The sequence below is a fragment of the Podarcis bocagei genome (genome assembly GCF_964188305.1).
Source record: "Podarcis bocagei genome assembly, chromosome: 5".
Lineage (NCBI taxonomy): Eukaryota > Metazoa > Chordata > Lepidosauria > Squamata > Lacertidae > Podarcis > Podarcis bocagei.
The window spans coordinates 46,092,266-46,119,819 of NC_138129.1; the positions used below are offsets into that span (position 1 = coordinate 46,092,266).

Here is a 27,554-nt window from a genome sequence, read left to right on the forward strand (position 1 = left end):
ATGATCACAGGGTCTAGGTCAATTCACATGCAGAGGGGCAGTCCTTGTCCTGAGCTGTTTAGCACCCCAACTCTAAAGATTTCCTTCATGCTCAGCCTGTTCAGTTGGTTTAATCATTGTATGTTAAGTACTTTCTAAGTGCAGTTTCACACATGCAGTTTCTCCAAGCTCCCCTTGCACAATTTGCATGCAAATATTACAAGTGAATAATAATGTTACAGAAGAAAGTCAAAATAGCCAAAGTATGTTTTACAGTCACATCAGAAACAAAAAGGTGAAACTGTTACCTATTTTCCTTTTTAAAACATTAGCATTGTGTCTTTAAGCCTAAAGACAAGCTGTAACAAATTTTAAAATCCATAATACAAAAAGTAAACAAAACGGCAGAACAAACTCAGAAATCAATACATTAAATTAATAAAGCAAGCCAAATTTTGTGTCTGCCAAACTCAGAGTTTCAAAGGCTCTCTAAAAAAACACACCAGATCTTTGTCTCCTGTTTGAAGATCAGCAGGGAGTGAAAAGAGCAATTTATAGCATGCCAAAGGCACTTGGCACTCGTATGTCTCTGCCTCCAAGATGCTTACAATCTAGCAAGGGATGAATGCAAGCTAATGCAATGGCATGTAGTAAGGCTTGGTTACATTTGTATACTATGTATGGTGTACTCTTTGCAAGCTGCTCAGTTCTTAAATTGTAAATACTCACAAACATACATTTTATTTTAATCTTAGGAAAATAAATTGCCCTGCCCTAAAAATACTTGCCCTTGTTTCTGGATGTCCTGGACATGGGCTATAAGAAGCAAAAGTTTGGGTTTATTACATAAAAATGCAAAAAAAAAAAAAAAAATAATAATAATCCTAAAAGTACAATTTATTTTTTTCCTAAAAAAAATTACACCTCAAAAACCTGAAAATGAGAGTGCGGCTTTTAAATGGTACATATGATTGGGGCTCTGGGGTATCATAACTCACTTCTACTTAGCGTCTCTGTTCTGCTATCTATGAAACAGGCATGCCAGTATATACTGCACATAAACACTTAATACTCTACAATGTGACCTAAGATTCCTGGATAAAGGGTAATGCTCATTGTGTGCTGAGTGGTATTATACAGGGATTTTCAAAGGGATGCCAATTCTAATTTAATATACTGTGCCCTTCTAAATCTACAAATTTGGTTTGTTTTCCACAGGAGGGGGCCAGAACCACAGGAGAGGTCGACACAGGTTCTTCAACACTAGGGAAAAAAGCTGGCTCCTGAGGAATGCCCCTGGGGATTCTGGGAAAGTCCTTATCAGCTTGTAGTTGACAGTGCTGACAGCAGAAACTTTTCTCTTTATGTCTGCTGAACAGGTTTGGAAAGCCTCCCTGTTTACCCAAAAGCCAATCAAAACCTGGTCTCTGTATGGGATTCTGAGAACATTGGGTCAAGAGGTGAGAGGTGTGATGTTTGGTTTTCTTCTTGTGGAGAATGCCAGCTATTCCGGCCTAGGCTGTTTAATTTGCAGTCAAACATGTTTCTCTATCTGGCTCCAAAGAGGCTCAGAGAAGGAAGGACCCCACCCAAGTTAGTGTTTACCCTTTGTTCTTTCCCTGGGGCCAACCTTGACTTCTTATCAGCTTGTATGAAGTAAACAGGTACTGAAGGCAGGAAGAAGGGTGTGGAGGATGCTGTTTTTTCTTGTTCATTCCCCCTCCCTAGAGAAAGTGTTTATCAAAACAGTTGTGTTTTGTTGGGGGATTTTATTATCTCCTCCCTTCTTCTAACTATTTCGTAACTGAGAGAGAAAGCATTTTCCTTTTGCCAAAGAAAGTCTGTCTGTCTGTAAAAGTACCAGATCAAGCTGCTAAGGCTGACTTTTTATTCAAACACTCAAATCCAAACTAGGGGGCAAGCAAATGTGGTTCAGAGCTGCAAAGAGGAACAGCTAGACAAAGCGTTAGGTCAAAATACATCTCTTAAATGGAATAAGCTTGTCCAGTTATGTGCAGCTACAAAGTAATTCCTAGTGGTGAGAGCACCTTAATTTATTTAGTTGGATAAGAGCACCCTTAATTCATCTTATCTTCTTAAATTTCTCATTGACCTGGTCAACACATTACAAAAAGCCAAACTAGGTCTTTGCTCAAAATAAAAAAATTCCTTCCAGTAGCTCATGGTTAGCAAGGAGAGAGCTCAACTACAAGCCCACGTTCAGATAACAAAAGTTTAATTTGCAGGGCACCAACCAAACACTCTTGATACATCCTTGATTTGGGTGCCAAGTTTTTTAACACAAGGAATATTTGAATTAAGGGCTGGTTGAATATTCCGCAATCTTCACATCTGCAGAACTGTCCATTCTCCATGAAAGTGTTTATGGAGATATTTGGCAACTTTCCAGGATGCAGACTAAACTCAAGAATTTTCATCTTACCTTAAATATAATGTGGTTGTTGGGAGAGTTTATTTTGATTTTTATTATTTTGAAAAAGCCTTGTAGCTACTTTGAAAAGCAGCCTGATGCTCTGGGTGTATCCCTGGCACAAAATGTCCCTGGAAACAAATGCTACACAACAGATGAATGGCTCCCCCAACCCGCCCCCCAAGAAAGATGTTACATCAAGATACAGTATTATTTCCATGAGGCATTCCATCCCAGTAATACAACCAGAGCAGCCAAGCCACCACTTGAACAGCTGGCAAAGCTTTGTGTTGTTAGAAAAAGAAAACCTTGACATCTTGTTTTTAAGGCAATTTGAAGAATTCTGAAATTCACCTGCACCTGAACATCAATCCAATCTTCAAGGATCACTTCTGCCCCAACCCCCAAAATTTTCAAAAACCAAAGGCCAAATACTTTGACTCATTACTAATTAGAATGGCATACACATCCAACTTACTATTTCAAACTTGCTGCAATTATTCATAGTTAATGCTCTTAATATTTCACGGGAACAGCTAAAGCAGGGGGGAAGAGGCAAAAATGGAACAAGGGCCTTTCTAGACTCTAATCTCATTGCAAAGCAATGTACAATTATGATTATTCAGTTGTCATAAGATATCCAGACATTTCCCAAGGCAGAGCAGGAGAAGACTAACAATGTTGCATTAGCAATGAATCTGTGCGATTTTGTTGCCGGGGAAAAGAAATTCCCTCCCCACACAAGCACACACCCACACCTCACCACCTTGCAACAAGACCTGACTCCCAAATCCATTTGATGGGGACAAACTCTTCACTATACTAGCACTGGTCTAATAAAGCATGAAGAAGAAGAAAAACCTAGAGAGTTTTGTTAATGTTTTTTGGAGAGAGACCCCTATGATACAGCAATCTTTAAACTGTTCATTGGGAGGGCAATTCAAGCCCCTCTCAAAAAAGAGCTGCCATTTACAAAGGGGAAACTAAAACAATTTCAGCTAGCCTAGATATTTGTGGCCAAACCATATTGAGAGGCAAAGGACATGGGCGAGGATAAGTTCGTACAGTAGAAAGTGTAGAACGTGGCTGTCCAGGACTCGCATTGCACCTAAGCAAGGACACATCAAACAACCCTGGGTAAGTAAGTATCTCTCTGCCTCAGGACATCAGTGTAGAATATCAGTGCCTCATCTTGGAATTTACAAACAGAAAACACGTTATATTTGCATGCGAGAAATGTAGAGACACAAAGGTCGGTCCTCTGAAATCACATGAAATGTCTGTCACAAGAAGGCCACTCAAACACAGGCTGTCTTACCTGTTGCAGCATAATTGCTTGCTGCTGCTGCAGCAGAGCTTGGAGCTGAGGAGGAGACAGGATTTGTTGCATCTGCTGTGGGGTGATCATCTGAGGAGACATCATGGCCACAGACACTGGAACCTGCAGAAACAAAGGACAGTGGATGATGGCATATGCTATACCCAAATGAAAGGGTGTAGGTAGGAGAACAGGGAAAGAAGGTACAGCTACATTGATTGTTCCTGGCATGTGGGCAAGAGCAAGATGCTTGTTACACTTACAAGTACTGCCAGGCCGACTGGCTCCCGGCACATGCCCTCTCAAAACTTCACAAGGACACGACCTTAGAGCTGAGATAAACTGGTCTGTCCAATCCTACAACTATTACCCACGACAGACCAAACACAGTAAGGCAAGTCCAGGGCAAAAGCTGATCTTAAGACCACAAAGATAAATAAATCATTTGTCAGACACCCTAATTCCGTTGCTTCACTTTCTACAGGTAATTTAACACAGTACAAAATATTGTAGAACTTGAACTAGTTTTGAACTTGAGGTTAGACTGAAACAAACACAGACACCTTGAGCACTGATGGCTCCATAATACCACTTCTTTGCCTTTGAAAAAAACCTATTGCTTGTAGATGATGATGGTGATATGATTTACTTCACTTCTATGCCCCTTAATATAAAGTATCTCTAAGCAGTGTACAGAAAATGAAAGCAACAGCAGACAACTTAAACAAAAGTATTACAAAAATACACAGTTACATATAAAAATGTTACATTGATACAAAGATCTCACCCAGGGTCCAAACAAACTCTCAGCTCACCCACAAGTGTCTCACAACGAGAAGAGCTCCTGAAAGGTTATTATTGCTGTGGTATGCACTGCTATGAAAGATCCATTTCCTTGTCACTACTTTTTTGAACCCCTCTTGGAAGGGAAACTTGAAGAAGGAACTCAAAGGTTGATCATAAGGAAGGGAATGAAGGTGCTTGGGGAAATTAGGAGAGTGCTTTGGGGATTAGGGAGATTAGGGTTATCAATTTATTTCTGGAAAAAGTCAGGCCAAGGTGAGCAGGTGAGAAGTTTGCCCAACACACACACACACCACTTACTTTACTGGCATGGCCTTCCCAGCATCTCCTTAAATCAGTAGTTTTGAAGAACAGAAGTTCTGTGAGGATGTTGAGGGTCATAATGATTCTTAGCATTCTGTACATAACAAAGGCTCTAATCCAGGGGTAGGCAACCTAAGGCCCATGGGCCGGGTGTGGTCCAATCGCCTGAATGTGTCCTTTTATTTAAAACGCATCTCTGGGTTATTTGTGGAGCATAAGAATTCGTTCATTTCTTTTTCTTCAAAATGTAGTCCGGCCCCCCACATGCTCTGATGGACGGTGGACTGGCCCACAGCTGAAAAAGGTTGCTAACCCCTGCTCTAATCTCAGGAGTTCTTCTGAGTTCAAAAATTTACATTTGTATGGCCTTAATGCAGCTGCTTACACAATTCAATGTAACTCCTGGAGATATTCCAAAGCAGGCATGTTCAAAGTCCATTGGGGGGGCCTAATGTGGCCCTTAAAAAAAAAAAAGCTCAACTTCAATCCTAAAAAAGGTTAACAACTTTGGTCGGCCCTCACGGCCCTTCACTTCATCAGATCTGGTCCTCTTTGAAAAAAAGTTTGGACACCACTGTTCTAAAGGCACACCTTTTCACTCAAGGCTGAAAATGGAAACCAAAAGTCAGAAGAACTCTGGTGAAAATGGCCTGCTCTCTGCAAACCACCATTAAGAGATCCACAGACCACAAACCACTATTCTAGGTATTTTCTCATAGCTCAGAAAAAAATTGGTGTAGAATCAGGTTGATAAATATGAGTGGTGTCAAACTGCTATTTAAAGCATTTGTATTTGGCCTTTTCACATTTGTTCAAGGCATCTCACAACGTATTTAATACAGAAGTACAATGAAAACCAAATCTAACAAAAAATAATCAGCATAATTTTTTTCTTCCTTACACTCCAGACTACAACACAATTCTCACTTCTACATTCAATGACTTTAAATAACTGCTTCTTTGTACCCCAGATAACTTCACCTGTGAGATAAGGAGGCTGTGAATGGCTATATATAGGTCGTGGTGGTCCAACTTTCATACCAAGTGGGCCACAAGAGTACTTTGGCACAGAAAACACAGGCCGCACACTGCCTTGCTGCTTGAAGAGTGGGGAGAAGAAGGCCAAAATCTGACACACACACCCAGCCCTCACGTTGCCTTCCCAAAGCTAGCTAAGCAAGGCAGCAGGCTTTGGGGAGGAGGTGTGAGGCTCCTAGAGCCCCCTGCCATCTCCTTCCCAAAGCTGGGAAGGCCCTAACTAGGCTTTGGGAAGAAGGCTGGACTCTAGGACCCTGTCAGAGCCATCGCACCTCCTTCCTCAAGCCCAGCACTTTGCTTACCCAGCTTTGGGGAGGCATCTCAAGGGCTGTAGGGGGAAGGTGTCAAATGTTGCTGAGGGGCGCCAAAAGACGCCCAGAGGGGCACCAAAAGAGGCTTGAAGTGGCCCTTGGGTTGCACTTTGGACCATCCCTGATATAGGTCAATAAAAACAGCTAGAATTGGGTTTGGAGACTCACTGGCAGCCACTGTAATTGCCTCAGAACCAAATGCAGGAATGTTTCCATGCCTACACTCACTTGCAGCTAGGCCAAAGCATTCCACACTAGTTACAGCTTTCAAACAGCCTGAAAGGACAGACCTATATAGACCAAACACAGTCTTTGTTATTATCTGAAGTAACAAAGGGACAGATAATGGTTCTTACCATCTAGAAACAAGTACAGCCAGTGTATCATAGACATAGTAGGTCTGACTGACCCAGGAACGCAGCAGCCTGCATCCCTGCTCTAAGAGTCCTACAGCACAACAGGAAAACCTGCCACTCCAATTCCCATCAGCATCACTTTTTGTCTTACCTCGATTAAGCCTCAGTTCATTAATTAAGCCTCATCCATCTAATCACAACCTTCACACACTAGCTATGGACAGAGGCAGCAATTTCTAGCTTCATAGATAACAAAATATAAAAGCTGGGTGCCATATACTGCTTATTCCATGTACTGCTTATTCCCAATCCCTAAAACTCATGGTACTTCTTTGCTGCAGGTTCCTCTATTTTCAGTTCAATGCTTTAGTGTTGAACAAGAATGGAAAGAAAATAATATGGACATAGAGGAGTTTTGCATGGCATTCCCTCATAGAATGAACTGACCACACCTATCCTATAATTTCTTTGGTCTACCATGTGAGGAACATCTAGGTTTCAATTGGGTGGGGGCAGAGATAAGGTGACAAATTAGTGTGCTCTTGTTAGGAAGAGAGAATAAATGTAGTGAGCAAGTTACTCCACCTTCCTTCTAAGACTACTTTGCCTATCATACCTCCATACATACAAGGAAAGTAGTAGTGGAAAGAAGTCCATCTAGGCAGGAATTGATTGACTGGTTTAATAATCACATGATCATGGGGTCACAATTGGATCACTCCACACACCTCCTGGCTTGAAGTGAGTGGAAGACGACCAGGAAAGATGCAAGAGCCTACAAGAAATCAATGGGGGTGAAGTGTGTTTAAGGTGCAGATTGTGCAGGTGTGGAAAGTGTGGAAAGAGAGGTTCACGAAGGGTGTATTAAAGAGATGAGCTCTACTTGAATAACTGTCAGTACATATTTTAAATTGATGTTCCTGGGGATGGGTTAACAAGTGCACAGAAACACCAGTCTGCAAGCTACATATCCCTTAGGGATTCAGTGCACCTTTTTGAATAATGTGGCATATTAAATATTTTTGCTATGATAGCAATAGTGGCAGCAGCAGCAGTAATAAGAACAATAATCACACCTTATTCTCAGAGTGAAGGTTGCTTCAACTGTCATGCAATTCCTGCATGGAAAACCTTTGGTGTAAGGTAAAACACAAAAAAAATCTGAACACTGACACACACACACACACACACGCGCACACACACACGCACACACAGTGATGAACTGTATGTCCATGCAGTGAAATTTGCATCAGAAGCAGGAAATCAACTGGACAAGCACTGGGAAGATGGCAAAGGTGTTAGAAGAACATTCATCAGGCTTCACTGCAAAGAGCATTTTAAGAATACCCACATTTTCTCAGCACCACAGATGAAGAACTCTGTTGTGTAAATAGTGACAATAGAACCAACTTTCAGTTTCAGAACCAACTGACAAAATTTACAGGCTTGACTATTATAATACACAATTTTCTTAGGAATGAAATTCCTGCATGGAGGGCTCTCTGGAGCAGGCATTCCACTCTCACTAGCATACAAGTTTTTCAAGCTAAATAAAGTTTTCTGGGTCTTTTCTATCTGCAAAAGGCCTGCAGATTCTCTATTACTGGGAATATTCTTAATATAGTAGTGGTTCCCTGACCACCAGCACCCCACATGGCACAACTGAAAATTGCTGAAGGTCTTGGAGGATCACTTAATGATTTTTCTGCTGTTGTTCCAATTGTTGCACGAGATGCTGTATTGCATTTTTATTGCTTGTTTTATTTCTTATATATTGCATTCTATTGTATTCCATGGAATTCATATGGTTATACAATAAAAGAAGTAAAAGAAGCAATTAAAAATAAATATTTTTAATGTGATGGATATGCTCTCTCCTATCTTCAACCATAAATCCACAAACATGCTGCAGACCACCTGAATGAAGCTCGCAGACCACTGGTGGTCTATGGACCATAGTTTTGGAACCCCTGTCTTGGAGAATAAAGGCACCATTTAGAGTTAATGCTCCAAGTACTGAATTGTATACAAAGGGAAGAGATGGTTCCCGGAAGGTGCAAGATGATGAAGGACTCACTAGAGCTAGGCTATGCGGGGAGTAATTGAAATTATATGACAGTCACACATAGAGACACACACACCTTGTCAGATCATGTCCTGCTCCACGAGCCTTCACTTTGTGAAGAATGACTATTGGTTTCCAAGACCAGGACCTTTATCCCAGTTGCCACTGAAACTAAGAAATGACCTCCCAGCTGAAGTTAGAGGATGTTCCTCCTTCTGTCTTCAGCAAGAGAGGAAAGATACATCCGCTTTGTAAGCCACTCTGAGCAAAGGAAAAGGGGCATCTAAATCACTTTAATCAAATTAATCGGGGAATGCAAATGATTGCTTCATTTCATCCATGCCTTTCTCTTAAGTAGAGAAAATAAACTTTCCAGTTAGGATAAGCACTCTAGTGCACTGTTGTGAAAGAACAAAGAATGTCCAGAAATAGTTCAAATTTGGGGTGCATTCAAAACATCTGTTCCCGTCCCTCCAGGATACAGCTAATGCAATCTGAAACTCTCATCCCTCTTGTGTCCCTTGTCAGGGATGCACTCTCCCCTCCATCCCAGTTTGAAATCGAACAACTCAATGAAGATACTGCAGTGGATGGAAAAGGCTGCAGTTTGTCACATGAAGCAGATCAAACCTACCATCAATCTGGCAAGTGTGACGACCTGGAGGGCAATCTTACCTTTAGTTTTACAAGGAGTTTAATACCACACTCAGGAGGAGGAACCTGAGCAGAGGGAATTCTACCAGGGAATTTCTCCCCCCTTCTGTCCTGTTGGTTCAAGCATTCAGGAGCTTGCTGACCTTTGGGGCAGGTTGCAAGTCTTATCTGTTTACTCAGGTTGCTGGCTTGAGGGAGGTGCCCAAATTTTCATTTGTTATTCCAGAAGTCACTTTGAGTCAACTTACAAAGTTAATTATTAACTGCTGTGGGCTTGCTCCAAAACTGCTAAAGAGGCACCATTAACCAGAATCAGTCCATGAAGCAAAGCTGTAAGACCCTTGGTCCTCCCTAACAAAATCCAGACTGTCTAACCTTCTTCACGCTGGACAGAGATTCTAGTCCCATCAATAGCACAGTTAGTTGCAAAGTTCTTCCAACATTCACCTGAAAGAATCTTGTGCAAAACCAAATATAATACTGGCAGCACAACATGGAAAAGCCATTGGTGAGGTATTCCACTAAATTATAGTGGAGTAGTTAATATAAAGCCTTGTTATCATAGCAAAACCATGGCCTCTGCAACCTGTATTTCACTGATGTACATTGCTACTAGTATTTTGTGCTTTGTCTAACCAACGGAATGGGTGTTCCAAGATGCAAGTAGCAATGAAAATCAACATAGAAACTCAGGCAGCAGTACCAGGAGAATGAGAAAGAATGGAGTTGATGCCCACTCACTAGGAGACAAGCATCACGCTAATTTCCCTTTGCTGTTCATCAGCCTGCAATGTGCTCTGAATGAGAGCCTGTAATTAATTGCTCATCTGCATCCCCCATCTGAACTCCCTTCCCCACCAACCCCCACCACTACACCGTGCATCCAGCTTGATACACGTTGGCTGGCATTTTCAAAATCGGAGGCATTCTAATTACCGGAGAGTTATAACACCTTCCATTTCGCGCCCGTCGGACTGACACCCTGTCAAGAGCAAAGAGACTTGCCAGAGGTTTTGACAACACTAATTGCCCCTATAATCTAAAAACACAAAGGAGAGGCGATTAGTCGTGAGGGCCGCAGCTCTCGATCCGACATGAGGTTTTCACAACGTTACAAGAAAACAAAAGCAGTGCCTTTTAGAGTGTGATGGCTGCTAACAAAGCAGAATTATATTTTCATACAAACCTTTGTCTACATCAAATCGCTTTCCCCTTTCTCTTAAAATGCTAAGCTGACACAGAGAATGGTGGGGGCTCCTTAGGAAGAGGGGCAGGAAAGAAGATAAAAGATACATGAGCAATGGTTCTTATAAGATGGGAGTAGTCTTAGGACTCAAGAGGCCTCCAGATTTCTTGTTTCCTAGTTTAAGATGAGATGGTGAAAAAAGTAGCACCATCATTTCCAGGGCTGGGTTCTACCATCTTATCATCTACCTCCCTCAAGATCTTCTACCCAATATTCTAAGAATTGTCAACACAGTAGCTGCATCTCATTACAGAAAACATATGCCCTAATCAAATGCTGAAAAGTGGTTTAATATATCAGCCCTGCAAAGTTATAAGCTTAACACATGTACTCTGCTTATTGACACAAGCAATGATGCAAAACTGCGTCCAGTGCTAACAGGAAATTACCATTGTTAAAAATGAGGTTTCAAATCATAATGTTTCCTTGTTATATCTCCTCTCTTAGTGTACACCTATTGTCTGGAGATTTAAACAAGACAGACTGACTGTTCAACAAGTTTATAGCTCATCTTGTGCAACAGCAGCACCATTCCTCAGTTTATGTGCTTGTATTCAAGTTGTTTATTAAACCTGGGGGGGAGCAAAAAAAACAAAACAAAAACAAAACAAAAAAACAAAAAAGCATGCTAAGATCCTGATAATGGAAACAATCCAGAATTTAAAATCTGTTGAAGCAACCCCCCAATACTAACACAGACCAATAGGCTCCATAACTTTAGATAGCCATAACTGCCCTATCCAGCTATTTTGCTTTTCCCTTCTAGCTCAAGCAGTGTGAACAAGGATAAATAAGTTACCTATAGGCTAAGAGCAGGGGCTTCAATTAAGGGGCAAAAGGCTTCAGTCCATTTCTTGGGGACTCCAAAATCAACTTTTCCATCAAAATGGAAGCTAAGCCTGCTCACCCTAAATATCTTTAGTAGCAACACCTTGAGCTACAGCATGCAGGATGGCATATCTGAAGATAATGGAAGCGTGAGAGGCCTGTTTTAATGGCTCACACAGCCATAGTAACATGACAGCAATTTTGACATGATCTGAACATACAACATGAAAGCTTGAATTTGTTTCTACCGTTAAACACATGGATTCTTTCAATATACCATATTAGACTCTGGGAGGAAGACAAAGCTCCCAAAGCATTGGGCCATCTGGGCAGAAGATACTTTAATTTGGGGCATAAGCTTTCAAATATTTAATAGAAATCATACAATCAACAAACATTATAGGAAACTCATGTTAAAAGGAAACATCAACCACTTTAGCATCAACCAGTTAGTTCAGGACTTTGCACACTGCAAGCACAACAAGAAAGAAATATTAAAATAATATTCTGGTACAAATGAAAGTTGAACTAGTACAGAAACTTCAACTAACTCCTTGTCCCAAGCCTGCTTTTTTACTTTCATAAGAACTGTAGACTCTTCTCCGTTCTCTGAATATTAGCACTCCCAACAACAGAAGCATTGTGTCTGTAGACAGAGAGGCTGAATTTCTCTCTCCAAGAATGGTTTGTGGGTGTGCGTGTGTCATAGCTGGCATCTGGCAGACAGTGAGCTAAGGCAGGCAGTGACTCACTTGTTGGCCAGTTGCCATTCCACAAAACTGCTTACTAACAGCGCTGGCTCCCTAACAAAGCTTTGACAATGCATCTGAAGAGAGATGCTTTTCCAGGATGCCTTACTTAAATGGAATCCCACCATACCAGAGTTAGGAGTGAAATGCAAAAGGATCGCCAGTGTGTGGTGGAAAGTGTGTTTCCTGATGAAAACTCACCACATTGAGTGACGCTTAGTTGTGATTTCAAAATAGATAAGTAAAAAGCAGAACTTGGCAGAACAGGTTCTTAAGATAAGACTGCAGTACCAAAGCAGCAATATGGCAAGAAGGAACCAACCCTGGAGGGAATGTGCCATCTAAATCAGGGTAAGAGTCATTAATGAAGCATAACACAAGACTTCAGCTGAAGGCTGTGTTAGATGAAATCTCCTGTTGCTTGAAGCTGGATAAAGTATCCCAAGAGTCAAAGAGGTTACAGTATTCTTCAAGGTAGAAGGCAATTCCCTACCTAGTATATCAATTTGTCTTTGAGGAACAGAGGGAGAAAGGATCACATGACCGAATGAGCATGACTGGAATACTGAATGCTACTGCTCATATTTTGGTTTGACGCAATGTTTGAAATCTTGTTTTGCTGTGTAAAACAACAGATAAATATTCTGTGCCAATGTAAAACAACAGCTATTATGTGAAGATATCTGGATAGAGCAAGCAAGCTGCAACAGATGCAAAGAAACCAGGTGTAGTCAGAAGAGCAAGTTCAGGGATGGAACTGCTCACACACAGCTAAAACTTGCTCCATACACCTACCTGGAGTTGCCATGTGGTGCCCATTGTAACAATGACACTGCTGAAGCCTTCCCCAGTGCCTGCAAAGCCTCTGACATGGCAAAATAATGTGAGTTCAAAGCACGGTTCTTCCTAACTTTTACTAGGGTTTCCCTCAAAACGAGGACCCATGCTTTGGATCAATGTTTGTATAATGCTTGCAAGTACCAGATCTGTGATACTGTGCAGCTTACCAATGTAAGATTTAATTATACGGTGATATATATATATATATATTGAGGGGGGGGGAATCCCCAAGGAAAATGACACAAATTCAAGAGGATCACTTAATTTTACTGGATCTGATTTTTATCCGGACCTCATGGAAAAGCAAATAATGGGCAGTAGTCAATATTTGCACAATGGGAAATCTAAAAGTTGGAAGAACCCTTAGATTTTGGGGGGAGGGGAGAATGGCCCATTACACAAAGAAAAACCTTGCACTGACAAAACATTCTCTTGAATACAACCCAATGCATGTTTGTGTTTGTGTGCACATGCACTCTGTCTATTGGGCGGCGGGGAAAGGTAACCTGGAGGAGAGAAGCAGCCAGACAAATTGGTGCCCATGCAATTCTCTCAAGAACCTAAATAAGTCCCCTGCCCCCAAAAGGTTGGTGACCCCCTCTAATAAAATGTGGTAATGGGTACATACCAATCCACACTCCACACATGAATAGATTTTGGACTGATTTTCTAAATCTGCATAAGGTTAACAAGCAATCTAGTCCTATTCATAATTTATTCCATTGGCCTACCCTGGGATCTGCCTACAGCTTTAGGTCCAACATTACACCTACACAGTTGTACAGAACACGATTATAAACTTCTGTAATTTGAAGCAAGATGCATAAATATTATTAACAATTCTTGGGAAAGAACTTTCCACAAGGAAATGTGTTCAGATGAAACCACATGTTATCACTCCAAATAGAGTATGATATACAGTGGGACCTCGGGTTAATTACTTAATTCGTTTGGGAGGTCCATTCTTAACCTGAAACTGTTCTTAACCTGAAGCACCACTTTAGCTAATGGGGCCTCCTACTGCTGCCACGCTGCCGGACCACGATTTCTGTTCTTATCCTGAAGCAAAGTTTTTAACCTGAAGCACTATTTCTGGGTTAGCGGAGTCTGTAAGCTGAAGCGTATGTAACCTGAAGCGCATGTAACCCGAGGTACCACTGTACACATGTATGTTATGTCTCTTGCAACCCATAGAGCTCTAAGATTCAAAGAAAAGGGATGAAGAGAACACTTAAGAATGTACATTAACATTCCTTGATGGTAAACAAACTAGGAACAAGGTCATGTCTGATACTTTATTTACCCTAATGGCCTTCTAAGGTTGCATCTGCCTTTGCTGATCTCCGACCTAAGGCTAGTGTAGGTCAGGCTGTGCATCAGACCTGTACCAAGTTTTCCTATCATCCTGGTGTAAGCGACTCCTATCCTACGTGCAGGGGCACTTTAGACTGAGGACAGTGCTGCCACACAGTATCTGTTCAAAACGAGTTCAAATTTTCTTGAAATCAATCACATAAAGCAAGAGCAAGTAGTGATGAAATGCTCAAGCGGGAAAGAGGCTTGGTTCACATGTCACATTAATGTTCAATGGCGCGTGCTGCTCAAAAGACAACACTTCACTCCTCCCAGCTACTTTCTTCAATGTGCCGTGGAAGCAACAAACCAGAGGCTGGCTAGCTTTCATGTGTGAACCAGGCCTCATGGTTTGTTTCTCTCTTGACAAACCATGATGGTAAGCCAATGAGACTTTTTCACCCGCATGTTGCTTGTTCATTTTAAACGAGCGTAATTTAAACTATGGCTTAAAGTGATGTGCAAACCAGTTCAGAGTGTAGCGCATAGGAACAAAATTCTGTCAGGAAGAGTGCAAGAGAACTAACTGCAGTAAGACCAAGTGGGGGGAAATCAGCTACACAGCAGACACACAGGCAGCTCTTTTTCCTCCAGTGAGGCAATGCAGAGGGGCCAGTATTGATCTGTCTTCATTACCCATTTCACTCAAGTTCAAATCAGCAAAATACACTTTTCCACACCAGTGCCCTCTCTGCCACAGCAGACAAAAGAAAAGCAATTTCCTGCAGTTTGCTCCAAACTTGCTACTCCTTCCATGTACCACCCCCCCCTTCTGCTACAAACATGTCTTCAGATTTCCTCCACAATCTTCCTTCAGAAATGGACGGTCTTGAGGAGAACGGCAAAAGAGAATCTAATGTTGCTTTCTAATCACCAGATTTTTTTCAATAGGCATGATCTTGTTGCAAAATTAGTCTCTGATACAGAATCTAGAAGATCTCTGAAATCCAAAACCATTCCAACTATAGACCTTCTGAAAAGTATTTAATCCATATGGTTGGAAATAAAACGTGGCCCAGCATAGAGCAAATGCAGCATAGTGGTTAGAGTGCCAGGCTAACATTGCATTGATCCAAGTTCAAATTCCCAGTCATGTGACTTACTTGGTGACATTTAGGCCAATCACATTCTCTTAGTTTAATCTATTTAACAGCACTGTTGTGGGGATAATATGGGGCAGGGAGAGTGGGGAGAAGAGAGAGGAAAATCCTTGCAAGACACCCCAATCTCTTTGGAGGAAAGGCGGGAATGAAATGTAATACAGTGGAACTTCGTGTTACGGATGGGATCCATTCCGGAGGCCCGTCCGTAACATGGAATTGATGCAAACTAAAGCACCGCGTCTGTGCATGGGTGATTTAGCGCTTCTGCGCGAGCGGCGAAACTGGAAGTAACCCATTCCGGTACTTCCAGGTTGCCATGGGACGCAACACGAAAACACGTAACCTGAAGCGGACGCAACATGAGGTATGACTGTAAGAAAATATATAAACAAACAAATAGAAAGTGGCAGCATAGTTACAGGGCTACAGCACTCAAAATGAAATCCTAACACAGAAGAAACTTATGTGTGTGAGGAAAAGCAGCTGAGGAAACCACCACTTAAATAATCAATACTGGCAATTTCACACCTATGTATTATGCTGCAAGAAGCTTACTAGGAACCTAGGGACAATTTAGCATTTCACTGCAAACATACAGCACAATATTATTACAGTACTATTATTATTACAATTAATTACCTGCCCTTCACCCTAAGGTCCCTGGGCAGGTACAAGGATTATAACCCAACGTTATTATTAAAACACAATTATTACACAATATTAAATAGAGTTTAAAACAACATAAAATTATAGAAAGAAGGTGGGTCCAAAAATATACATCTCAAGTGTCAAAAGCCAGGGTAGTCTTCAGCATTTGCTGAAGGTGCCAAAAGCACCTCTGTGGGGAGCCCCACAACTTTGGGGCTGCCACAGAGGATGCCCTCTCCCAGACTGCCACCGTCCAATATCTGAGGGCGCTGAACATTCAAAAGGGCCCCCTCTGCCACCAACTATACATGGTAGATGATGTAATAAGGAAATGGCTGACCTGGCAGCACACAGTGAGCTTCATGAATGACTATTCTGTCTACTAAATAAAGTAGAAATAATGGCTGATAAAGGCACCATTAGATCACCTAGGTTAAATCAGAATACGTATTGTGGTAAGACTCGAGATAGCTAATATCTAATTGTTTCATGTCAGCTGGAGTAACACTATCTTCAAAATGCTTCTTCAGGTCCACACGAATTTTGAATCTTTGTCTATAACCTGTTGAAACCCCAGCTGAAAAGTGACATTCACTTACAAGTACAGAGACTGTTGCTACCAGGGCTGATCAAGAATGAATGGTCATTCAGTAACTTGAGCGGCCAAGTTATTAAACCTATCTATCATTACCTCAACACAAAGTTTCTAACGACAAGCAGCAGTTTACCTTCTTGAAATCAAATACGTGTTCCTCTCCTGGACGGAATGTGATATTAAAAAAGAATTTAATTACAAAAAAGGAATCAAAGGAATTTTGTTTTAAGTCATCTGATGTCACACATGCTTGGATCTAGAACTAAGAATTGCATATTACTTCACAATGGAACCAAGAATCAATAAGATGGTGGCAACTTTTAAACCGTTACCCTAAATTACAGCCAAAGTGATTAGGCTTAGTTCTAGCACTTCATTCGGAAAACTGGAAGTTCTCTTTGAACATTTCAAATATTGATACAGTGGTACCTCTGGTTACGGAGGTCCGTTCTTAACCTGAAACTGTTCTTAACCTGAAGCACCACTTTAGCTAATGGGGCCTCCCGCTGCTGTTGCGCCGCCGCGCAATTTCTGTTCTCATCCTGAAGCAAAGTTCTTAACCCGAGGTACTATTTCTGAGTTAGCAGAGTCTGTAACCTGAAGCGTATGTAACCTGAAGCTTATGTAACCCGAGGTACCACTGTATCTTTATACTAGGGTGGAATTTTCAGGAGTGACTATTGGTCTGAACCTATGACTGTAGTTTACCCAATTGGAAATAGCAGAGAGAGAGAGAGAGAGAGAGAGAGAGAGAGAGAGAGAGAGAGAGAATGAATGGGAAAACCATCAAGAAAGCAGTTAGGACACAGCTGAAAGTAATGTCATATAGAAGAAAGGCTCATGACTTCTCCACCTGACTGAGAAGTTGCCATCACTAAAATGATTTGTATTTGGCTTCAGAATTTTAAAATAATCAAGAGAATTGCAATGGCAACTCTTAAATAGTCATACATTCAACATGCAATACATTTTATGGATTATGATTACTTTGATGCCTATTTAGGGTATGTTTTTATTATTATTTTATAATAAATACATGATTTTTACTGTAATGTATTGGTTTTTTCAGATTTTATATTATGCTCTATGTTCTTAACCTTTTGTAAGTCACTTAGAGACTTTCTCATGTGGCAAATATTATTTTATTCAGTTTATAGAATAACAACAACAGTTCAGAAACCTTGCTACCAAAATGTGTGGTCATAAATCTAGCAGGCTTTGCATGGCTGCAAATCACCTGTGAGAAAAATGCCTTAACATCCATGTTTGTTCCAAATGACACAGAAACAACCAAACAACAATAAGGTATATTGTCTGAAATCACATCTCAGCAGCACACCTGAAAATGAACACAAGATAATCTGCCAGGTGAAGTTGAATGGAAGAAATGCTGCTGGTCCAGAGTTTGGACAAGATGATCCTTAGGTTCCTTGAAGCTCTACAGTTCCATGCACAGTATTATTTTTGATTGATCTCTTCTAGCAAAACATTTATGCACACATTCAGAATGTTGCATGGTCAATGGAACTTTACATTTTTAAAAGAGTTTGCACTTCACAGATTACTCATGCACATCTGAGAGAATGTTCCCTAAAAATTCTACACCAATAGCATCATACACCGATTCAGTTATCTCATATTACTTCTGATATATCTGGCAACTTTTGGAGAGGTTGGGGTGGGGGGAGAGATTTTCTCCCCATCTCTGGTGGGAATGCCTACAGGTTGTTTTTTTAAAAAAATCGGTGTAGAGGTTAGGGTGTCAGACTAGGACCTAGGAGACCAGGGTTCAAATCCCTACTTGGCCATGATGAAGCTCACTGGGTGACCTTGGGCCAGTCAGTGCCTCTCAGCCTAATCTACCTCACAGGTTTCTGGGGGGGATTAAACGAGGAAGAGGAAAGCTCCTTGCAAAAAAAAAAGGAAAAAAAGTGGGATATAAATGCAAAATAATAATAATAATAATAATAATAATAATAATAATAATAATAATAATAATAAAAAAATATCTGGAATGTAGTTATTGCAGAAAAAAACAACACATTATGGGTCTCTAAGGGGCAGGAAGATCCTGGTCATTTCTATTTAGTATGGTGGGATTTTATTTTATATAGTTTAGTTCCCGGTTTACAGGTATCTCTCCCCCACACAGCCAAGAGAAGTAGGATTGTCATGATTTTAGATTGGGTGCTTTTATTTAATATGTTTAGGTTTTGTATGCCCTGTCTTTAGTTGGCTATAGTATTGAATGTTTTTGTTATTGTTTACATCTCTCTGTGGCTTCATAATAACTTGAAAACTAATGATTTTTTTAAAAAACAGACCATTCAGGCACGTTTATCTACATAGCTAGAATTTTAGGGGAGTAATTTCTGCACTTCTGGTCCACGCGGTCTCCAAAATACAGAGTAGCCTGAGTCTGCACTAGCTTCCCTCTAGTCTTCACAGCTGATAAGAGACCAGTCTGGGCCATGAAGACGGTTAAGCTTAGTGAGTCTTTCTAAAATGCACACACTTTGTAAGACAAGAGCCCAGCCACAAGAATAAAAAGCTGCCATCTGGATGTGGCTCCAAAGACAGACTGATGAGTTAGGGTCCAGTAGGGGACAGAGGCCCCTGAAGTCAGGTGGCAGGCAGCCAGCTTAGTTCTGTTCATTAAAATTGCATTACAATACCAAATTAGGGCACAGAAAAACACCTTTTAAAAGGAGGTAAAAGTTAGTGAATTTGTTTGACTTAGCTTGCAGTCTTGATGTGGGCAAAATGTTGATTATTTGACATAACGCCATTCATTAAGATCAACAGTCAAAACAAAGTTTTGGCATTCCTTACTAATCACAATGTGTATACCTTGGTATAAGCGCAGTGCTAAAAAGCAGGCTATAGGAGACTAAGTCTCCTACCTGCCCGAAGAACAGTCATAAGTGAGGGAGGGAAAGGGAGGGAGAGAGAGAGAGAGAAAGGGGGAAGGAGGAAAGGGAGAGAGAGATTTGAGAGCATTTTTACAGCCTGTTCTGGAACTATTTCCCTAGTGCTATCCTTCCCTCTCACTCCCAGCTACTGAGGAGGAAATCTATCAGTTCACTGCCAGTCCAGGATATGGTTACACTTTCACTCCAAACTTGGAAATTGCTGCTTTCCTTTCTGTACCTAGCTGTGCAATTTGTTTAGTTTCAGTCCCTTATACCCTCCTTGTAAAGCAAACAAACAGAAAATCCTTTCAGCTCAGTTCAGAGGCTACTAGACTGAGGGAAGCGCTCTGCTTTCTTTCTTTATGTGGGTAGGGAGAAAGGTTGGGAGGCAGCCACTGCAGCCCTGGCAAGCGAGTGGGAAAAAAGTGAAGTATGTGGTTTTTGCTTCCCCTAAAGGCAGGGAAGCATTCCTGCTCCACTTCAACTTTGCCATAGCGGGGCTCGTATGGAACTACAAATTCAGATTACTTTGACACATATTTTACAATCACCTCGGTGTACCCCATCACCAAGCCAGACCTTGGCCCAGGAATCTTGCTATATACATTCTTCATTCTCACCCATATTCTCTACATCTGCACCCCACCCCCCATCCCGCCTGGAGAAACTCTCCTGGTCAATCTCATCCACACCATTCCAGTTAGATAAACTTCCTTTCAAAGTGAGTCTGCTTAATCCTGTATCTCCCCTCATTCAGATCCTCCTCCAGTTGTAATGCGGGGCATGAGGAGGGGAGAGAGGTTGCTGAGTTATGAGCTATTCCTGACTCATGTCTACAACTTTCACAAGTTCTTTTGCAACACAAAAGGTGGGGAGGGAGACAGGACGTCAGGCTCTGTTAACTCTGAGAAAGCCAGCAGGACAGACAGAGGGGAGGCTGGGAAAGGGTGGACTAGGAAGGGGGAGAGAAAGGAGATTGAAAAACAAAGTGTGAGAGAGAAAACAGACCATGAATGAGTGAGGGTGAAAGGGAAGATAAACAGGCAACGACAGAATGAGACTAGGTTAGAGAGACACAGCTACACAACACATACACACACTTCATAGTTACCAGGAAAAGAAACAGCAGGGGGAGAAAAACAATAAGAGAAAAATTCCAAAAGATGGGCATGTGTCTCTCTGTGTGTGTATTTGCACACGTGTGTGTGTGCGCGCACACACACACACACACACACACACACACAAATATATATAAACACATACACTAAAAAAAAAGAGGAGACACTCACAGATTACAGGAATCTGACTTCACCCTTACTGCCTTTGTTCTTTCAAGATATTTTCCATTCAGTGACTGCATTTCCTTCCTGAAAAAGCTATTGGAAAAAGCTGGCTGTTGGCTCGAAAGAAGCCCTGATGAATTATTGCTGTTAATATCAGCAGTGATTTTGCCTTCTTCACTTTCAGTTAAACTCATTAATGGAGATGGCGGCCCGTCTGGTACCTTCACAGAAGGGCTACTCCTTTCAGGGCAGGTGTTATAGAGGCCCGAGGGAAAGAGGAGGAGGTGGTGGTTTAGAAGAGAAGGAAAAATGTTTCAGGCCAGGTCTGGATTCCATCATATCCCACAAACTCCCTTAAGAGATGGCATTTTTATAGTGCATTTTCAAGACTGGAAAAGACCCATTAGGGCATAAAGACAGTCTCCCTGCCAATATAGGATTTTCCCCTATAGCCATCTGCCTTTTCTAAATTTACTGCATTTCAAGTAATGGTCTTCCATAGCCACTGTTCCAATATAGGAGGTGCTTGGGCCTAATCCAAAGCTTGTTGAAAAAACAATGAAGTCAGTGGAAAACTCCCAGCAGGGCTCCATTTAAAACTTCTTGGAATAAAGTAAAGTCACCTAATATATTGCCAGGAACTTACAGGCACTCCTGATAGAGAGAGATCAGAACATATAAGCAAAGCTATTTTGTGGAATGGATACTGTGAAAGCTTAGAACTGGTTCCAATGTTATTTTTCATTGATCAGGTTTGGAAAATTGGGGTGGAGAAGAGTCCAAAAGACCCTAACCTTCATTGCACTGTAATGGTTAGAGATGCCGAAACCGACACATTAAACTGGTAAAATCCCCCAAAATGGCTTTAGTTTTGCTAATCCTAGTCCCATCTGGCTGTTCTGAAGATTAACATCTTCAACAATATTTTAAGACATGAATAGGGGTGCTGGACATCAGATGAAGTCTTATTGCCTTCAGTGCCAACAATGGTGCCTTGAAGGTAAGTGAGCCTATACCAATTCGATTTGATAGGTTTAGAAATAGGCAGCCAAGTGAAAAAATAAATGCAACAGACCTAGATAAGGAGAGCTTAAACACTCAAGATCAAACTGCAGGTATGTGGTTCCAAACTAAATAGAATAAGTGAGAGGGGAACACAACAAGCAATATAATCCCCTTGCTTTATTCTAGACATATTTCAACAGAAAGAAAATGAGAACAAACAGTGCTGAGACCACTGCATAGATTTGGCTCCCTGGGGTGTCCAGAAAAGCAGAAGGCAGCCTCCCACATCTCCATACTCTCATCCACTGGGTTTCCTCCATTTCCAGCAAACTGTGGAGGCAGTTCAGTTTGGTATAGGCGGGACCTTCAGCTCCAGGAGAGCACATACTAATTACTTTCCTTTGTTAATTAAACCCACGTGGCTCTAATAAGGTAACCTGCTGTTCGCCGATAAATTTAATTAGCCTGAAGGGAGAACCCCTCCACACAGCTATTTAAAATTGTCACTTTCCATTCACTTGGGCTTCCCCCCCTTCTCTTGCTGTTCCTCCTTTAGACCTGAATTTATGCTCATTTTGCAAGCCCTTTCATGTCCCAAACCTGCTGCCCTCAATGGCATGTACATGTTCAATGACCTCCATCTTGGCAACATCTTTAGGGACATTCAAAGCTGAAAGCAGGACACTTTTATAGCTTTGCATCTGAAGAGCGGGCTTTGTGCTTCGGGTGTAACTTATTCAGAGTGTAACTAGGTGTTACAAGAAGCACAGAACTGCTGCCTCTCCACGTCTCTCTCACCCTCTTCCTCATAGTGTCTACATTAACACAATGTGTGATGTGATGTCATCATGCTATGCATTGCCCTTGTGTCATATCATTGGCTGTCATTTATCGGAGAGGGGCAGAGCACAACGTGACAACATAATGTCAAGCATGATAGGAAATGTTTTGAAGAAGAGTGGAAGAGAGACACGGAGCAACAAAAGATCTTTGAGTGCATCCAACATCTTTCTGAATCACACAGAATGAACAATAATCTGCAGCTCATGTTTTGAGCATTATATTGTGAGGGGGCAGGGCTTGCAAAGATATATATTTGATGGTCAATGTTCCACTTCTGAGAAGGTTTCATTGATCAAAAGCCACGTATTCTTCTAAGGCCACCCTGCCCACCTTGTAGTTTTCAACATTTCTACAAATGACCAAAGACTACACAGCATCATTTTCCATTATCCCAGACTAGATATTCAGGCAAAAGGGTCAGATTCCCACACCCCAACCACCATCTGTGTGTCTGGCTCCTACAGCCCCCTTACTAGGCTAACACATCATTTTTTTAATCTATTAACTGGAAGCACTTCACGATTAATTATGTTGCCACGGACTCAGCTATGCTGACTCAAGCCCTCACCTGTTTCCTTTCACTGAAAGGCTTTGGCCTTACTTGGTCAAATATTAAAGTCCACATGGCTGCAAAATCAGCTTTTTGCCATCCAGTGGAATGTCTCTTTTTAACACGTCTTATTTTAATGACTCTAACAAGGTTCAGCCAACATGCTTCCGTCTCTTCCTCCTTGTGCTTCACAACTGAATCTCTTTTAAAATTACTTCACTCATGAAGACACCATCTGAACCCTTGGTAACTTGCCAGCTCTCTTGGCTATCCTACACCATCCTTGTTGCTCTTACACCAACTTGACATCTTAGCAAGGTAGCTGCTATGTTTGGACCCCCTTTAAGAACACAACTTAAAACATAAGGTAGCATCTGACTTCCACACCTTCCAATGGCTAGTTTCGCCTGTGTATTCTTCTACTCTGTATGCAGATGGCAGGTAGTTGTAGCATTCCTCAGATCTCTGTCATGCTCTGGCCATCTACACTGGACAGGGTTTGTCTGTTGGTGTTGTTTTTTTTTTGGGGGGGGGACATCTAGTTCTCTCTTTGCGTGGTATGGAGGCCCTTCTAAATGGATATCCCATATCGGCTCAACTGTCTCTCTCACTGGATTGTCAAGACAATTTCACACTGCCATGAGATGCAGAACGTTAATTGTCCAGATCTGTTTTTTGCACACTCCAATAGCTTCATGATGACTCTACAGCTGTCAAGAGGCATAGCCATCACTAAGATCCACAGGGCAGCAACCTGGTCCACAGGTTTGACTTTTGCTAAGCAGTACAAACTGGACATGAAGCAGCCTTCACAATTCCTGCCCTGAATGAGATCTCACAGCATTGCTGCCCATTTCCTCTTTACAATGAAAGAACAAAATATTCTCCCCTATGAGGGGTTGCACAGAATCCATGAGTAAGAAACAAATAATTGCTCACCTGTTATTTTTAAAAATAGGTATCATGTGCAGTCACACATCTTACCCTCCATCCAAACACTATGAAAATATCCAGAGGATCATGACTATTTTTACTTGTCTTATAGGACCTCTCTGCAATGGTTAGGGGATGGGACTGAGCAGAAAGTAGTGACGGTGCCTGCTAACTTCATTTATGATCAGTTATTGAGGATGGGCAAGGGAGCCATTACTCCTGGTCTTCCTGAGCTTTCTATAAATTAATGCCTGTGGTATTGTGCTAGCACACTCTCATTTATGGGGCTACACAGAATCCAAGAATGCACTGATTATGGTGAGTGTATGACCTTTCATCTGGGGGACACATGCACCCAAATTCACTGACCAATATGAAATCAGGTAATTACAGAGTGAATGGCAGTTGTGTCAGAACTGGATAAGTTATGACATCAGTGGTCTATTTAAAAAATCATTTAGCTTCTCACTCTCCAATTGAAATCACGAAGAAATAGTTAAGATGAAATAGTCTAGGATGGAATTATAACAGATAGGATCATCTAACTCAGAATTGTCAGGTCATTATTAGCTCCAGTCATGGTCTTAAGTAGAACTCTCTCTTGCTATCCAAGATCATTTAGCTGAAGATGGTGGGGGCTGAGCGCAGGATCTTATGCATGCAAAGTATATGCTCTGATATGGAGACTTCACTAACATGGTCACAGGGATATGCTTTAGCTAAATAGGAATCAATAGGGGAAGGGACGTAAACTTAGAGTGAGATCAAATAAAATGGTGGACAGATATGACAGTCCGAAAGGATGAAGACAGCAAGGAAGTGGGTGGGCAAGCAAAGACAGGGTTGATTAACCCATTTGGCTATGTCTTTATTTTCTATTTAGATTGATAAGATATACATAGTAAAAGATAACTAAACAGATCTTGTTTATAAAACATTAAAAAGTCAAAACATATTTAAATAAAAAGAAGAAAGAAAATAAGAAAAGAGTATGAGGGAAATTAAGCATAAAGTAACAATTGATCAGTATATATTGCTCAGCAGCCTGGTTAATTATGAGGCAAACCTGTTATTACAATTAAACAAATGAAAATAAAGCATGAATATTTTGTGAATTTAAAATTATAAACTCAATTGTTCTGTGAGTTTACTGGGAGCACAGCCCTCCTTGCTTCTTTTATAAATAAGAAAGTTAGTAGTAAGAGGTTTATTCCCTTTTCATGCCACTACAGAATATATAGGAGTTTAGGAGATTTCCAATTAGCAGCTATTATTTGCCTCACTGTTGTCAAAAGGAAAGCTGTTGATTCCAGACTTTCTTTAACTATTCCCTTCATAGCAACTTTATAGCAAGATTTCCATAAACACTGCCACCATTTATGGCATCTCACTGACATGGCAACATCTCAAATGTGAAGTGTCCCAAATAAACAAATCCACAGGAGCAATAGGCAGTGGCCAATTTCCTTCTGAGCCTAATCAACTAGTGGTTCAAAGATGAGCCTAGATCATGTTTTGGCATGCTACCGTTCTGTTACTAAAGTGGGTTGAACAGTAGGAGCAAAACTGCACTCTGTGCCGGTGACAAGTGCTACAGATTGCCAGTCTGTCATGAAACAGTGCAACCTCACCTGAAAATGGAGTACATGTGGCCCATGTGGCTGTGTGAATCCAGTCCTTAAAGAAAAAGGCTCAAAGCCCAACCGTGCCATATCACATACTAATGCAGAATATTGGCAGGCGTTTAGTCCTCAGCAAGCTCGTCTACACCTTATTGTTTAACATTCTTTGTAGAACCTGGGAATGCTGCCATAGGTTCTTGCTACCCCAGAGCACTATGGCATCCAGCAACTCTGACGCTTTTCTCAGTACACTCTCCTCCAGACTCAAAACCTAAAAAAAGCTTCCAATAACACATCTGCTTCCACATATCAGAATCCAACTCACTGCTCTGAGCCACTTTAAACATCATATCCATAATGGGAATCAAACACACAGGTGTCTTAACCAAGTTCTGCCCAAATGGCTCTATCAGTCAAAAGTATGTATGTATGTATGTATGTATGTATGTATGCATGTATGTATGTATGTATTTACTGTCCTTCATCATAAGATCTCAGGGCAGTTCACAGAAGTTAATCTACAAGAATACAGATGCTACTCTCACTTCAAGTTCATAGAATCATAGAATACAATCCAGATGTTTCTGCCTTCCTCCGATATTAACTCTCAATGAATTAAATAATTTCAGCGCACTTCTCCAGAAGTACTCAACAAGTACAAAGTTCTATAAATGGTCAAGCCATATGACCTTGAATGACATCTTTAAATAGTTGTTTGGCTTGCTTTGGCAATGAAAAATTTAGTATGGGTGCCACAATACACACACACACACACACACACACACACACACCAAGAATGTATTCAGTAGTGACAACCTCATCAATCAACTGACATGGAAGGTGGCCTACTAGGTAAATACCAGCTTGGAACATGGAACAAAAATTAAATTATCATCTGTGTAATGGAAACAACCATAGTGCAATACCTCCAAAGACCACAGTAACATTAGGTATATAAGGAATACTAATATATCTTAATACTATAGTATTTAAGGACCAAAAGTTTGTAATTCAGAGGATCAGCAGTGAGTTTTTTAAAATCACATCAGGAAGCATAGCTTTTCAGAGGCACTTTTTGCCAGAAAGCTCTTATCCTCTCACCTGGACTGCTGGCTGCTTATTTTCATTGCTGCTGGGAGAAGTCAGCCCTGTTGCCTGTTGCAGAAGGAACTGCCGTGCTACCTGAAGAGCCTGGAGGGAAAGATATACAGTACAGGATGAAGATTTAAAAAGTGGAGTCTTTTTATATTCTTTCCAATGCAAACTTGCCATCAAATTTGAAAAATAACTACTCACATACTCAAGACAGCAGATCAAATATTACTTGCCAAAGTAGTTTGTATTAAGCATGCAACACTGGCACAGAAAGACCACAAATAGCAGGACCTCCATGAAGCCAGGCATTTCTCTTCCACCATTGTGAAGGTTCACATTACCAGAAAGATCAGAGACCAAAGAATGATCCAGGATGCTGGAAGACTAAGCTAAAACAGAAATAGTCCTCACCAGCTATCAGCATGGGAGACTACTGGAACTCCAACATAAGAGCCATATTAATAAGGAAATAACATTTAAGAAGATAGATCCAAGGAAATGAAATTTATTTTCTTGATCTGATTTTCTCTGTGTCCATATCCCACTCCAATCTCATAGCAACACAGAGATAGTGCAGCGTCAAGTAGCTGCATATTGTTTTTAGGATGGAGAGGATGGGATCAATAGTCTTTTGGCAACAGTCAAAAGGAATAGGCATCCATTGGCCTAACTCAATTTAGATTTACCCCA

At 41.1% G+C, this 27,554-nt stretch overlaps 1 protein-coding gene across 5 annotated transcripts in view; it reads right to left on the minus strand.

The window, feature by feature from the left end:
- The window catches only part of FOXP4 (forkhead box P4), a 152,268-nt gene that overhangs the window by 58,943 nt on the left and 65,771 nt on the right, over positions 1-27,554 (minus strand). For all 5 annotated transcript variants that reach the window (XM_081195835.1, XM_081195836.1, XM_081195837.1 and 2 more), the window contains 2 exons: positions 26,871-26,960; positions 3,729-3,851 (listed from right to left, as the gene is read on the minus strand). In XM_081195835.1, the coding sequence (XP_081051961.1) occupies positions 3,729-3,851; positions 26,871-26,960 (213 nt within the window). The remainder of the gene's footprint in view (positions 1-3,728; positions 3,852-26,870; positions 26,961-27,554) is intronic.